The 16,057-nt window shown below is 41.1% G+C and overlaps 1 protein-coding gene across 1 annotated transcript in view; it reads left to right on the top strand.

Moving 5' to 3' along the window:
* Positions 1-241: 241 nt before the first annotated feature.
* Positions 242-16,057, top strand: part of slc26a5 (solute carrier family 26 member 5) — a 35,424-nt gene continuing 19,608 nt past the window's right edge. The window contains exons 1-6 of the mRNA XM_042335327.1: positions 242-300; positions 2,894-2,923; positions 9,557-9,800; positions 12,454-12,593; positions 13,190-13,300; positions 15,204-15,388. Of these exons, the coding sequence (XP_042191261.1) occupies positions 9,640-9,800; positions 12,454-12,593; positions 13,190-13,300; positions 15,204-15,388 (597 nt within the window). The 5' untranslated portion in view covers positions 242-300; positions 2,894-2,923; positions 9,557-9,639. The remainder of the gene's footprint in view (positions 301-2,893; positions 2,924-9,556; positions 9,801-12,453; positions 12,594-13,189; positions 13,301-15,203; positions 15,389-16,057) is intronic.

Here is a 16,057-nt window from a genome sequence, read left to right as displayed (position 1 = left end):
CATGTAACCATCTCTGGGGCTGAAGGACATGTCATTCAAGTCGCGGTTGGTTCAGGGGTGGGGTGGGCGAGAGACGATTCGGCGCAAGCGCAGAGAGAGCGAGAGCGAAGCCTGCAACCGCTGCTCCTTTACCAAGATGGCGGCATGGATCGCGTGCGTCATTGCTGCCCCCCCTGGTTTCGGCCAATGGCGGTTCAAAGAGAGGGGAGAAGGGGGGTGAGTGTTACGTACTCGGAGGCGCGTGGGGAAGGGGGTGGGGTCACGGGGCCAACGGACAATCGGCGGCAGGTGGGTGAGCGGGTGAGTGAGTGCGCGCGGGCGGGCGGGCGGTTGGGCGCGCGGGGCAGGCCGGGCCGGGCCGGGGTTGGGGCATCCACTACCACTATGAGTTGCTCGGCAACGGGGCTCCTTCACTGAGCGGACGGCACCCCCTCCCCTCCCCTCTAACCCCCCCCCCCCCCTCTCCCCGGGCACAGGGTCGACTTTCTACATCCAGTGAGTAACGCGGGTCAGTGTGTGGTGTAGTGTAATAATAATAATCATCACCATCACCACCATCTTGCATTTGATATAGCGCCTTATCACTATATACAGCGTGTGTATGAGGCGTGTGTGTGTGCAGCATGTGTGTGTGTAGTGCAGTTTGTGTGTGTGGTGTGTGTGTATGTGTGTGTATGCAGTGTGTGTGTGTGTAGTGTGTATGTAGTGTGTGTGTGTGTAGTTTGTGTGTGTGTGTGTAGTTTGTGTGTGTGTAGTGTGTATGTAGTGTGTGTGTGTGTGTAGTTTGTGTGTGTATGTAGTGTGTGTGTGTGTAGTTTGTGTGTGTGTGTGTGTAGTTTGTGTGTGTGTAGTGTGTATGTAGTGTGTGTGTGTGTAGTGCCTGTAGTACGTGAAAGGCGCTATACAAATGTAATCTTGTTGTAGTAGTGTGTTGTGTGTGTGTGTGTGTATGTCGTGTGTGTACTTTGTTGCCTCTAATGGTTTCTCCTCCAGCCCCCGCACTGTCACGTCTGGCGTCCCCCAGGGCTCTGTCCTTGGCCCTCTCCTCTTTAATATCTATATGCTCCCCCTTTGGTGACATCATCCGCAGACATGGGGTCAACTTCCATACGTATGCGGATGACACCCAACTCTATCTTTCTGCCTCCACCCTCAACTCCAGGACCACTGCTGTCCTGACAGACTGCCTGTGGGACATCAAGTCCTGGATGACGGCGAACTTCCTACAGTTGAATGTGAACAAGACTGAGGCCCTCCTGATTGGCTCGCGCCAGCGCCTCCGCACCTCAGGCTCTGTCAGCATCAACCTCCATGGTTGCACACTTCAACTCACCAAACCAGTCAGGAACCTCGGTGTCTTGTTCGACCCTCAACTGTCTTTTCTTCCCCACATCCCAGCCATGACCCGCTCTGCCTTCCGTTCACCTCTGTAACATCGCCCGACTCTGCCACTCCCTCTCCCCTCAGGCCACTGAAACTCTTGTTCATGCCTTCATCACCTCCAGGCTCGACTATGCAAACGCGCTGCTTGTCGGCCTTCCCAACTCCTCCCTCCACCGGCTGCAGATAATCCAGAACTCTGCAGCCCGTATCCTCTTCCGCACCAAACTTCGTGACCCCCATCTCCCCCACTCTCGCCCGACTCCATTGGCTCCCTATCCTTCAGAGGATCCAGTTCAAGATCCTTGTCCTCAACTACGAAGCTCTCCATGGCCTCGCCCCATCCTACCTCTGTGACCTCCTAACCCCCTACCAACCCGCCCGCTCCTTCCGCTCAGCCGGCTCCGGCCTGCTCCACATCCCCCAACCATTGGCGGGAGAGCCTTCAGCCACTCTGCCCCCAACCTCTGGAATTCCATTCCCCAATCACTCTGCCTCGCCCCCTCCTTAGCTTCCTTCAAGTCCCGCCTCAAAACCCTCCTCTTCGACCATGCCATCGGTCACCCCCTTCCCCTCCCCAGGATATCTAGTGTGTGTGTATGTATGTAGTGATGTAGTGTGTGTGCCTGACCCACAGCACCATGTATGTATGCTGAGGGTGGGGAATTAAGGAGGGGTGGAGGGCAAAGGGGGTAGGAGGGTGGCCAAAGGCACAGTTGAAGAGGAAGGTCTTGAGGAGTGCCTTGAAGGAAGCAAGGGAGGGGGTGAGGATGAAAGGAATGTGGGATGGAATTCCTGTTGACCGGAGGGAGCGGACAGTTTGATAATGGGTAGCAGGTCGGAAAGGTAGGAGGGGGCAAGGCCGTGGAGTCGGTGCCTGGCAAACAGGCATCATGTACATATGTAGTGTGAATGTATGTATGTGCCTGACCCCAAGCATATATATGTAGTGTGTGTGTCAGTGGGTGCCCCACAGGCATAGAGTATGTACATAGTGTGTTTGTGACAGTGCAGTGTGTGAGCGGCCGACCCTCGGGTCAATGTTTGTGGCAGCAACCGACCTATGGGAGAAGCATTACGAGTTTGGAGGGGATAAATATAAATAGTGCAAAGAAATCCAAGTGGTATTCATAGGAAACTGAATGGGACTCGGGTGAAAGTACGACTTAGGCGATTATACGATTTACAAAGATAAGAATGAATTGCACTATTCGTATGAATCACTGCCTAACTCGTAATGCCGTTCCCCTATCCTCCATTTCCCCAGCACTTACCGGCTACATCGAATCGCAAGCAATGACAGGTTGAGACACAGGAAATGTAGTCTTGAATTGTCGCCGCATGTGCATTTACTGGCTGCATTGAATTACGCATGCACAGAGTCAATTATTGATTAAATTGGATTTTATACAATTGATACAACTTGTCTGCAACTTGGACTTTGCATAAGTCATATTGAATGTGATAGTCCTGACTGATTTGATTTTTGTGCGTTTTACTGTATTATATGCAGGTTTTTCAGAAAAGGAGAAGTTTAAGCATGGTAAGGGGGTCTCTATATATTTGATAATTCCAGATGATCATGATGCCCTAATAAAAGAATAACCATGTAATTCTGCTGTAAGAGGCTGCTGCCAAATTTGAAATGTCGCTCAATGAAGTTAAAGATCAGTGAATGGATTTGGAATGGGGATTTTGATGTTTTGCTAGATCTTGAGATATTTAGTAGCTGTTTGTTGGACATTGCTGTTTGTTGGTTTCACCTACAAATATACATACAGAAAAAGCTCTGTGAAGCGCTTTGAGACATTTTGCCATGAAAAGGGGACATCAAATTCAGGAAATATTATTTTAATTTCAACTGGTCAGTTGTGAGTTGGTTGATGCCAGACTTCCATGTTGACACAGTGCATAAAGGCATTAACTGTGACTTTCCCAACTGGAAAGTCACACATTTGACCTCTGATGCCAACTGCATTAATAGTTTGAGCACTGCAGTTGGCTGTATAACCCTGATTGCTATTCAGTGTCCTTGTTCTTTGTGTATGTTTACACTTGCAATGACTACATAAAGAGTGGTTTATTTTCAGTAAAATCTTTGACCCTCCTATCATATATTAACTTTACATGTTAAAAATGTATTTGCTTATGATTATTTCTTATATCAATGCTAGGGTAATACTGTAACATGTTTATTTTGTTCCTCTATCTTTAACATGGTTTGACATGTTTCGATTTTAGCAATCCAGGTGGCTGGGGCTTTCCTCCCATTTTCCTCTTCCACACCACCATTATTTTTTCCTTTTAGTGTTTTGTAATTGGGGTGGGGATCATACTTCAGTGAGTTCAGGCACACTGCCTAGTAGGATTTCGCTGTCCAAGGTAAACACTCAGAGTAAAAAAAAGTGCCTGAGCTTGGAAAACTAAATGACCATTCTTAATTGTTATCTCCACAAGTGTGCAGAATGTTTTGTAACGGAAGAGGGCTTAATGTACCATTCATACTTACTTCCTGAAATCTTATTTTTTTCGACTCGTCTGGAAAAAGAGAGTAAAATCAGGATAACACAAGATAGGTGATCCTCTTTTTTTTAAATAATCTGGGAAATTAGTTTGGCTGCATTTCATTATGTTAATAATATTTAAATTATATTCACAGTACAGCCTTGATGTTGTAGTGAATAGACTTGCAGCTGGTGTACCAGAAGCGTGTTACCTTTCATACCCTCCCTGCCCTCCACCTCACGTGACCCCAACCCCCAGTTTGGGTCCAAATCCCTGACTCCAGCACCTTGGAACATCCTCCTGACGTGAAAAGCACTATACAAATGTAATCTGTTGTTGTTATTGCATATAATCCTGGTTCATTCTGAGTTTTCCGCTACAGCTGAGTGGGCTGCTGATACTCGGCAACAGTGAACTGCACACCGGTGAGAGGAAGCCACAACCGTATGCCAGTGCACGGAAAATTAGAACAAATAATTGGATGTACTAAATTTCAAAGGCCTAACAAAAGATTATCTTCTGGTGATTCATCGAGCCTGCAGTGTAATCCAAGACATTTTTTCTATCTCTCTGTAGTGCGGCCGAACCTTCTTTGGTTGGTGATTATGGTATCAGACTTCAGGTATACACCAGATAATCCAGTGCAGTGATAGTGAACACAATCAATGTTCAATACAGACATTAAATAACAATAGGAAACACATGTGCATTTGTTTGAATTTGCCATGGAGAGAGATTTAAGGAGATCTACGCAAGTTGGTTGCCTCATCACTCACTATTTCAAAACTGTGTGAGGTAGAAACAAGGCAAATAGCACGCTGATCAGTACTGCCAAATCGGTTGAGTTCAGATCCCCCTAATCTAGGGTGACCATATTTTGTAAACCAAATCTGGTTTACGTATATAAAAATAATTGAACTCACCACAATTGCTGATGCTGGCAGTACTGGAGAAGCTTGTTGGATTAATGGCTGTCTTTCTCAGATACGTGTGTATCTGTTTTAGAATTTTATTGCTCGGTTTGTTGACGGGGCAAATCTGGCCCCAGGGACACAATACCTCATCCAGGGACTGTTCATGGAAATCAGGCACGGATGATCACTCGATCCTACTCACACTACGTAGTACTTTGGCCAGGCTCTTAACCAATTTAAAATTGGTGTTTAACATAATAATAATCCTACTAATCCTTGCATTTGATATAGTGCCTTATCACATCTTCGAGACTCTCAAAGGGCTTCACAGAGTATGCTGTAAAATGAATTGACTGTATATTTTGTGGGCGAAACGCAGCAGCCAATTGCGCACAGCGGTGTCCCACGAACAGTCGTGGATTGAAGTGACCAATTTATTATTAGTATAATATAAAAGGGTTAAATAACGTTAGTATAAATAACCTGTTTTCACTTGTTGGGGAATCTATAACCAGGGAATACTAGTACAAGATAGTGACTAGGGGATCTAAAAGAGAATTTAGAAAGAACTTCTTCACGCAAAGGGAATTGAGAATATGGAGTTCACTTGTTGAAACAGATAGTAAAGATGCATTTAAGAGGAAGCTAGATACAGTATGTACAAGTGAGAGAAGGGAATGAGAGGGAGTAATGGGGTAGGTGGTGTATAAATACCGGCATTTAAGCCAAATAGCCTGTTTCCATTCGGTACATTCTGAGTTTTGCAGCCTTTATGTTGAGCATTGCCTTAGCCACTGGTGTTTATTCTTTTTAATCTGATTAAAAATTCAGAGCCCCTGGGTATTAAGTTTCCACGTGCCTCAATACCAAATAGAATTGTTTCTTTGTACAGCTTTCATGTACTTTTAATGAACTGAAACTCATAATGCAATCCTGTAATAAAGGTGCTGTTCATTTGCAATTCTGGTTTACTTTAATAAAAGTTCTCTCATTTGATATTGCACCTGCATAATGAAAGTCTCAAAATGTTGCACAGCTAATTCCCATCAAGTATAGGGTCTATGTTTGCAGGCAAACACAGCAGTCAATTTGTACAGAGCAAGGTCCTATAAATCGTCATGACTGACCAATTTTGAACAACTGTTGGCTATGATACTCCCTTCTCTTTGAATAGTGTTATTGGATGTTTAACAACCACCGCAACAGGTAGATTTATTTTCTTTCTGCATCTGATATTTTGTAGTCTATTAATAGATCTTTCCTGGCCTACTGACTAGCCACTTATCGTCATTCTTCTTCAGATCATGGAAGAGTAATAAGCCTGCGTATACAGAGATTAACTTAATGCACGGTATGTAAAGTGCTGCAAATTCCATTGTGATTCCTTGTAACTCTTAATTTCAAAACTGCCTTTCTGCTAAAGTCTGGGCACAAAGTGCAGAGAAGACAAGTGTTTTATTAATCTAACAGTCTTGTCTGTTTTTTAGTGCTTTGCTGAAATGATATTTTTATATAAAAATGCAAGGCGGTGTTGGTTTATTTTCTGTCAGTGGCTTGTGCTGCTGTTCTTGGACTCTATTAGTAAAACTTCAGTAAATTCACATTTAACTGGGTTTAATATTAACAGTTGTCTAACCGGTCATTACAGTGAGACCAGTATACTTGGCAGTGGATCAATTGAGATGAATCCACTTAGGCTGCTCCTGACTACATCAGTACTGCATGTTCATTAACAGAAAGCTTCTTACACAGGAGTTTATTAGCTGCTGACAGTGAAGAGTGGCGTTTATAAAAGGTACAGAAAGGATTTGTTAGCATCTGACTAACGTTTTTTTTATCAGTACTGTTAACTAGTAATTTTGTGGGTGCATTTCAAGTCCTGGTTCAATTTGTCTTTTAAGTATCCACTGAAGGTCAAGCAAGAAAGAAAATTACGATTTCCTGTCGAGAGCAATCACATTTCCCTGCATGATTTAGAGCATGATTTATTATTGCTTGAGGACAAAGGTCAGTATTTCTGCAGTAAAAGGGGCCTGTCTGTGCCTGTCTTAGAGTACAGGGTTTATATGATCTTTACTGACTTACATTTGCTCCCATTGTTGTATGTCTTAAATTGTTGTGTTTCTTATATGCAAGGTAGTCTAGGGTTGCTAGGTTTTAATAAAGAGTTGCACCTTGGAAGGGACTTGTAAAAAAACAAATCAATCAACTGCTTAAACCGTAAGTGCCAGCATTTTATGTATTACGACTCCGACTTTGGGGTGTCGTCAAAATATATGCTCGTGTCCATCAAATATTTTAAAGTTAGTTCGAGAAGTGTATATTTAAAATTTGTTAATATAAACCTGATACTGGTTTTGTCCTCCCGACTCAAGAAGAGTGGGAGGCAAATTTGGGGGAGGGGGGGCGGCTGAAGTCCCAGTCAAAGATAAAAGATTTTAGACTGATTGTGAAAGGGGTGGGGTGGGGTGGGGTGCTAAACAGCGGGATGTGAAGCAGGCCTGAGTAATAGAGTGGAGGAAGTGGGCACGAGTTAGGACTGTAGATAGGATAAAACTCCTTAAAAGCTGAGGTTGCTTTGTACACTATATACAATTATAAACTATTCATATTCTTTGCAGACCTGGTCCAAACATAATTGTTTAATTGATTGTTGGCCACTTCTGGAACAATAGTTCTACTAAATAGTATTACATAGTAACTAAGGGTTAAATGCTAGACAGAGGGCAGTCATTCAAAGGCAGAAAATTGCTATAACAGCTGTGAATTGAATTTTTTTTAACAGCATTTTTAATAACATTCTTAAATGCTTCATAAAATCAGCTCAGTCGGGTAATTTATCCCAGTTTTATTTCGACTCCAGAATTTTCCTCGTCCACCATGGTAATTGCCTAGAGAAACCTTGTTATTCAGTCATTGGAAGGAAGAAAAATTTAAGGTTCACAAGAAAATAAACAGTAGCAGTGCTCTTATTTAATAATAATAATCCTTGGTCTTGATATAGCGCTTTATCAATAATAATCCTTGCATTTGATGTCTTGATATAAACGTCTCAAAGTGCTTCACAGAATATACTGTAAAGTGAATTGTCAGTCGATTTTTTGTGGGTGAAACGCGACAGCCAATTGTTCTTATTTTACAAAGGAGGTGTTTGAAATGTGCTCAGCAATCTAGCCACATGAATAGATCAAAAACGTTTGCAATAAAATGTTACGGTTGAATTGGAACTGGGACCTCAGCCGAGGAGTGTGTTGTGTGTATCCTGGGAGAAGCATCCTAGGTACCTGGAGTACTAATATTAATAATAATCCTTGATTTTGATACAGTGCCTTATCACGTCTTCTAGACGTTCTCAAAGCACTTCACAGAATATATTGTAAAGTGAATTGACTATATATTTTGTGGCCGAAACTGTGAGTATTATTGTGGAGCCTGTCTGAACTGAGAGAGTGAATGCAATAAATTAAATCTTTTGGAAAACATTGGAAAATGCATGGCCTCTAATGTTTCACTGTTTGTGATTGTGTTTTACGATGGAATTGACTGTAAATAATTAGTATTTTACTGTATAATCTGTTTCTCTTATGGAAATTTTAAGATAGTGCGGGAATTAATAACATTTTGTGAACATTTTTTTACTCAGTACAGTATCTTAGTCTTGAGACTAAATGTAAATGAGTTTTAGAGAGTTTTTTTAATTTGAAAGCTGCTTTTCCACAGTTTTTGAGTTGTGAAAAGTCAGGTTCCACATTAAAAAATATGCAATCTTTTAAGCCTACAATTCAATCTAAAATGTTAAGTCAGTGGTTTTAAGGCTATGCCAAAGATAAAATTTTGCATCTTTGGTGTTAGTGGAACCCTGGACTGATAAGCAGGTAATCCATCAGATAAAATCAGGAAGTCAGTGATACATAGATGCACAAAGAATGCAAGACTGGAAACAGGCCACTCAGCACAACCATAAATGCACAATCAAGTCTGTACTGGTGTTTATGCTCCACACGAGTCTTCACCCATTCCTTACTCCCTCCCTTATTCTCCTATTCCCCTCTCCCTCACATGAAGTGTATCTTTCTGTTGAATGCATGTATGCTGTCTGATTGAACCACAGCTTCAGGCAGTGAGTCCTACAATCTCACTGCCCTCTGTGTGAAGCAGTTCCTCCTAAATTCTCTTTTAGATCACCTAGTCGCTTTGACTTTAATTTTCCCTCGCTTCCCAGAAATAGCACAAAAAGGAAGGCATTTAAATGTTTTGCTCGCAAGAAACCCAGGGGAAGAGTTAAAGTTCCAGATATGGCCATTCTTGAAGATCCAGTTGCATTATTCAAAAAGAGAAGGGAGTTTCTCCTGGTGTCCTGGCCAGCAAATCCCCAAATAAAAATTGATTGTTCACTCCATGGCTGTCTGTGGAACATTGCTGTGTGCTACATTCGCCAACAAAATACACAGTCACTGTACTTTACAATATGTCTTGTAAAGTGTTTTGAGACGATTTGATGATGTGATCAGGTGCCATATCTAATGCAAGGACTATTATTATTTTGTTTTAAAATAGAAAATTAAATACATTAATCACTATTTTGTTTTCTTTGAGTGAATTTTTGCTCACTTTTACCACGTTACTTGTTGTTGCTTGGGGCATTCAGTCAACTGAGCAGCCTTCTCAGGGTTAACTAAAAATCATGTTGTTCACAGTAACTGGTGTGAATGGGTGAATGAAGGAGTTTTAATCCTATTTTTTGTGTGTTCTTGCAGAGAGTTTCATAAACGGATGTACTCAAAGATGCTGCTGACTACTGCTTGGTATTGAACTGCTGATTACCTCTTGGTAGTAGTGCATGTTCAGTATGGAATCTGCTGGTATTAACTGTGATCAGACAGCTGCTCTAACCTACCAAGTACACCGCTCTGTTTTTAGCGCTGCATCTTTTCAAGAGCATCTACATAAGAAGGAGAAAAAGCGGATTCCTACAAGTGAAAGATTACTGCAGCATTTCAGGTGGGTGTCTAACTTATATTCAATAATTATTTCACTAACGTCTGCCAATAAATGCTTAAAATAGTTGAAAGAAGACTTGAAATTTTTATTTGAAATTTACACCGGCAATCTCAATTGAACACCAGCTTCCCATCCACATCACAATCCACAGGGAATTCTCAATCAAGAGAACAGAAGTCCCACAGTGTAGTGGTTAGCGTGCTCGCCTCGAAAGCGGGAGGACCCGGGTTCTATTCGCAGACTGGGCCAGACCTTCGGCCAAGTTTCCTTGCTCCACATGTCTCTGTTTACCTAGCTATATGTAGGAACCCAGTTGTTACTTGATTGGGGGATGACTTTACGCTTTTTTGTAGGTAATAATCCCTAAAAAAAAATGTGGTCACTCAATCCACAGCTGTTTGTGGGACACAAAATACACAGTCAATTCACTTCACAATATATTCTGTGCCGCGCTTTATGAGACGTTTCAGCGACACAATAAGACGCTATATCAAATGTAAAGATTATTGTTCTTATAACAGCAGGATATTTGCTTTTTGATTGGTCGCTCATGGTTACTTATACTGATTTGACCATTTTATATTTTGAATTTGTCCCCTCCAATGGGGAAGTGCTGACTGGGGTTAGAAATATGTAAACTGGAGTAAATCTCTGTAATGAGCCCATATATTTTTTATGCTTTGTAATCACTCGAATCTGTTTACCACCAAAAAGCTCTGCTGTTATCTTTGAGAGTCCAACACTTATATTTGCTATATAAGTGATAATGTGGAGGTGAATAAACATTGCATGATTGTTTTTGCACAATTCCATTTGATTACTTTATCAGCAGTTGCTAATATTAGAGTAATAAAATGATTTTATACACTGGCATTGTACGGTAAATGTTTGTAAACTGCCTGGAGTCACTGTCTCGCCTGCCCACACTTTCTTAACATCATCTTCATGGATGATACATAAAAGAGAAATGTGCTTTGTGCAACAGTTTCTAAAAACTTTGAATCTTTCCCCTACCAACCTACCCATCAACCAACTGCAACTAAACATTTTGCTCTGCATAATAGAAGGTAATTATTTCCCACAGGTAGTGGACCATAGCATCCTCAAAATTATTATTCTCCATATATTTGAGGGGTCTTAAATGCACAGAATGGGACACCTAATAGTCATATTAAGTGTCTGTTTGGCATAGTAGTAGCTTTCTTGTCCCTGTAGATCTGAAGGTTTTGAACCCCGCAATAGAATTGAGAGAGTTTCTGCATTGTTGGAAGTTATAATTTTGGCTGAGATGTAAAACCAAGGTTTTGTCTGCCTGTGCTGCATATTTAGGTTGACATTAATGTCGTCTTCCCAGTTATTCTAGCAAATATTTATCTGTCATCCAAAGCCACCAGAATCAGATTAACCTCAATGGTTATTAGCTCATTTGCCTGCATTGCATTCCTTTCATTTCAGAAATTAACTATGAATTGTATGAAATTAATTTGATATTGTAAGACTACATCCAGTGATCAGGAACTGGTGACAAATTGCTGCTAAGCTTTTAATCGGGGTTAGATAACAGTTTTTCCTATTGAACATTTGCTTGTAAAGGTCATTGGGAACCTCTGAAACTCCCTCCAGTTTGCCCATCTCCACCAGGATTGTTGGTCAAGACACCAGGAGAAACTCCCTAATCTTTTCAAATAATGCCATGGGATCTTTAACGTCCACCTGAACAGTTAGACAGGACAACAACAACAACAAGATTCCATTTATAAAGCGCCTTTCACGTCAGGAGGACGTCCCAAGGCGCTGCACAGTTGGGTCATGACCCGAGCAGGGGGGAAATGGTCAGGGTGAGGGGAGGGAAGGGAGGGAGCAAGGAGGGGGGAAATGGTCAGGGTGAGGGGAGGGAAGGGAGGGAGCGAGGAGGGGGAAGAGAGTCGAGAGGGGAGCTGAAGGCTCGGTCAAAGAGAAAGGTTTTGAGACGTCGATTTATTGTCTCTACCGAAGGAGGGCACCTCTGATAATGCAACACACTCCCAGCACTGCATTGGAGCGTCATCTTAGACTATAAGATTCCAAGTACCGAAGTGGGGCTTGATCCACTTAAGAGGCGGGAATCCTACCACTGAGCCGGACTGACACACCGATATATCCTGTGAAGTTCCTTGGGGCATCATCCTAAATGTGAAAGGTTGCTGTACCAAATCCAAGGATTATTATTACAAAATACAGTCACCACATGAGATTCGCTCTTGTCTTATCACAGCCAAGGGAATGGGCTTGGTGGAATCAGCAGGGAAAGAAGATCCTGTTGTAAATCCTACTACACTTTAAATCATGTGAAGTTCTTTAAGATGCCCTCCCGGCGTGAAAGGCACTATATCAAAATAACAACAATAACAATTTGCATTTATATAGCACTCCTCACTCAGGGGGCGTCTCAGAGTGCTACATAGTCAATGCACTTTACAATATAATCTGTGAAGAGTTTTGGGACGTCTCAATGTCGCGATAAGGCACTATATCAAATGCAAGGATTATTATTATACAAGTATAATAACATTTATAAAATAGTTTTTTCTTTCTGTTTGTATTGGCCAGATGGACTACAATAGTCTTTTTCTAATTCTGTCCATTCCCCATGTTCCTATTTTCTCTTTTACAGGTGTTCAGTCACAAGGACAAAGTTAGTACTTTTAGGCTTCATTCCCATTCTACAATGGCTACCCACATATTCAGTAAAAGATAACCTTTTTGGAGATATAATATCTGGGTTGAGTACTGGAGTGATGCAGCTACCTCAAGGTAAATGTGAATCAGTTTCTAAATTTAGGCGCTATGTCAAATGCAAGGATTATTATCTGTAGTATTTTGTTTAGAGGGTGAAATCATGTGTGTGTGGCAATTGTTAGATTGTTTTTATTGGCAGCTCTTCGACCCATGAGTGATCTTGATATTCTAGCAGCATCTTTCAAATCATCTGCTTTAACACAGTCAAGCTTCCATGGGTTTTTCCCACAGACCAGTGGATGCGGATCAGATTTCCTACAAAGCAATTGATCCTAAATTGATTAATTCCTTCAAAAGTGAACTAGATGGTACTTGCTTGAGAACAGTTTGAGATTGTAAGAATAGTTTGCAGACTGAGTTGAGGGAATTCAGCGCACGCACACATATGCTGAAGGGACAATGCGAGGGGAATGTTTGTGGGTGTCATGAGACCAGTGGTAGAGGTAAAGAGCTAAATATTCTGGGTCGTTTACCAGATTACCTTTAGATTCACTAAAGAGTGAATGATTTAATAACTCACTTGTGAATTATGACCTCAATCTTTTGGCACCTGCCGTCATGTAGTTGCCTTTATACATTGTTAAGTAACTCTAATGCTTTTCTCTTTTTAGGTTTAGCATATGCTTTGTTGGCAGGTGTGCCTCCTGTTTTTGGCCTGTACTCTTCATTTTATCCAGTGATCTTGTACCTGTTCTTTGGCTCATCGAGACATGTATCAGTAGGTATGTTGTGTTTACACATTTTACATGTTTGGACTTAAAACGACTGATATAAATGAGCAGCTGTACATGAGGCAGTGAATAGTGATGATTGGAGTCTATGACTGGGAATGGCTTTGAAAATAAATTGGATTCTATTAAGCCAAAGATCTCCTTCTCTTTGTGTGAGTTGGTGCAGCATTTTCAAGTTTTTACCTCTGCCATGAACTAATGCAGTGGCAGCACAGCTATAATGAACAAATGGCTTACTCTCTTCCTATGACTTAATTCTTTTCCTCTCTGGGTTTTGCCTGTACTCTGGTTCCCTCACTGGAATCATACCTTTAAAGCCGTGATCGCCAGCCTCTATGGTCGGTCACACTGCTTTATGCCATAAAACAAGAAATATTCAATCAAGAAAACTGAAAACACACAACCAATCGAACACCGACTCACCTAGACTTGTGGGAATGTTTGTGGGGGCTGCTTCTTGACAGCCCCCGCGGGGCACACGTTGCCCACCACTGCTTTAAAGTATTGACCATTTTTCTCGCTATCTTTCCCATCAGATGTATTTACTCATATATTCCTTAATAAATAAGCCTATTATTTCTTGCTTCCATAGTGTGTATATATTGTTTCTTATATTGTATTTCAATATACAAGTCAGTTGGGAGTTGATGTAGGAAACCAAATATTTTGTGTTCAAGATAAATTGAAAAATTTATTTATTAAAACTTATAGTTTCACTTTGTAGATGAGGTGTACTATATTAAATGTATGGTCCCAACTGATGCAACTTATGTGAGGTTTACTGTATAACTAGAACCATAGAAATCTGCGGCACAGAAGAAGGCCATTTGGCCCATCACATCCATCTTGGCGCTGTGAAAGAAATTGAAATGCTGGATTTGTCACTAGAACATTCCTTAGTTCAAATCTCTTTCCTCAGAACTAATTCTAAAAGATTAGTTTCACCATGCTTAGTATCTAAATAGACTTGAGATATGCAGTAAGATTCAAATACAAGAGTGTATTTTATTGAATATAACTAACATTACAGTTGTGACTGAAAGCATTCAATTGAAGAATGTGAAATTGCACTGCAAGTTTCCAATATTTGCATTAGAACTCTGGGTTACTTTAAACAGAACTTTATTTGCATCATTTAAATGGACTAAATTGACTTTCCTCCAAGATATTTCTGCAGTTTCCTGCTTGCAGAAAACGGTTTATATGTTAAGAAACTGGTTTAAATGATTAGCTCATTAGATCTGTGAATGTCACAAAATCCATGTGGCTTTACATCTAATTACATTTGGGACAAACTTTACATTTGGGACAAACTTTACATTTGGAATGAGTCACAGATATTTAATTTAAGATAAGTTAATTTATCACCATTAACACAATTGTAAGAGATGTTGTTCCACCATCATCACCTACCCTGCTCATGATTTTTCAAGTTAGAAACCAAACATCCTTGATAAGTGATAAAAATTGTCATTCACTTTGTGGCTCTTTGTTGGGACATTCATGTGCCCAAAATTAGCTAACGTGTCTAATACATTACAAAATTATATTTGTATAGTGCCTTTCACCTCGGGAGGACATCCCAAGTCACTACTACACAGTCATTGCACTATATTTTAAATCCTATGACGTGCTTTGCAATGTTCTCATGACAAGATCAAATGGAAGAATTATTTATTGAATAGTTTACCCCAAATCAATATTCAGACTTTGGTATTTTTGTTGAATGTTCATAAAGTGTAACATTGTGAGGGATGGTATGTATTTTATTGTTTATCATTCACTGTGATGGTAAGCCTTCAAGTAATGCAATCTCTAGCATGAAACGTATAGAGATACAAGCTTCTAGATTCTAATGGTCATTAAAGGAGCTTTTTGCTGTTTCATTCCCCAGGGAGTTTCGCAGTTATCTGTCTAATGACGGGTTCAGTTGTTTTAAGGCTTGCACCAGATGAACTGTTTGAGATATCTGCCTTAAATGCCACCAATAGCTCTGAGATGCTTCAGAACATCAAAGCAAGAGATGAAATGAGGGTGAAAGTAGCATCAGCTGTTACCTTCCTTTCAGGAATCATGCAGGTAATCAAATATGGTAAACCCTCACACTTAATTTTTTCCTCTCTCCCCTCTCCTGATCGCCTTCTGGTACCAAGTAGATAAGCTTCCCCGAGTGAACAATCAGCACTCATGGAACTATACCTCAGTAGATGATAAAGGGAGTCAGACATCCTTTGTGTCTATCCATGTGGCTTAAGGCTCACATAGCAATGCTTTATTCCCCAAGCTATTGGCACATCCTTTATTATCCTCCTTTGTGTCTGACTCTCTTTGTCATCTGGTACCTTACTCAGTTGGCTGTTATTCATGTGTTAGCCTTGATAGCAAGTATAACTATTTTTTGTTTGAGCATTTTGTTCTCATCTGATATTCACACACATGTTCCAGCAGTGATCTGTGGCTCGTGATTAGGTGCAGAAACTCTGGTGCATTTCAAAAATATATTTCATCTCCATAAATCCAGAGATGCTGAAGCCAGTTGTAGAGCCCGAACGAACATCAGCTAACCAAACATGTGTGGAATTCTCTAGTCTATATGGCTTAAGGCTCACATGTCACTGCTTTTATCCACCAGGCTATTGGCACATCCTTACTTTATTTGGTTGCTTTGAAACTCTTGTAGAGGTCCAAGGCTCCGATAGACAATCCTCTTGGTTCATGTGAGAGGCTCTTGTAGATGGACAAATGGGG

The sequence above is a fragment of the Callorhinchus milii genome, unplaced genomic scaffold (assembly GCF_018977255.1).
Source record: "Callorhinchus milii isolate IMCB2004 unplaced genomic scaffold, IMCB_Cmil_1.0 Scaffold5, whole genome shotgun sequence".
Lineage (NCBI taxonomy): Eukaryota > Metazoa > Chordata > Chondrichthyes > Chimaeriformes > Callorhinchidae > Callorhinchus > Callorhinchus milii.
This window is presented reverse-complemented; position numbering and strand designations above follow the sequence as displayed.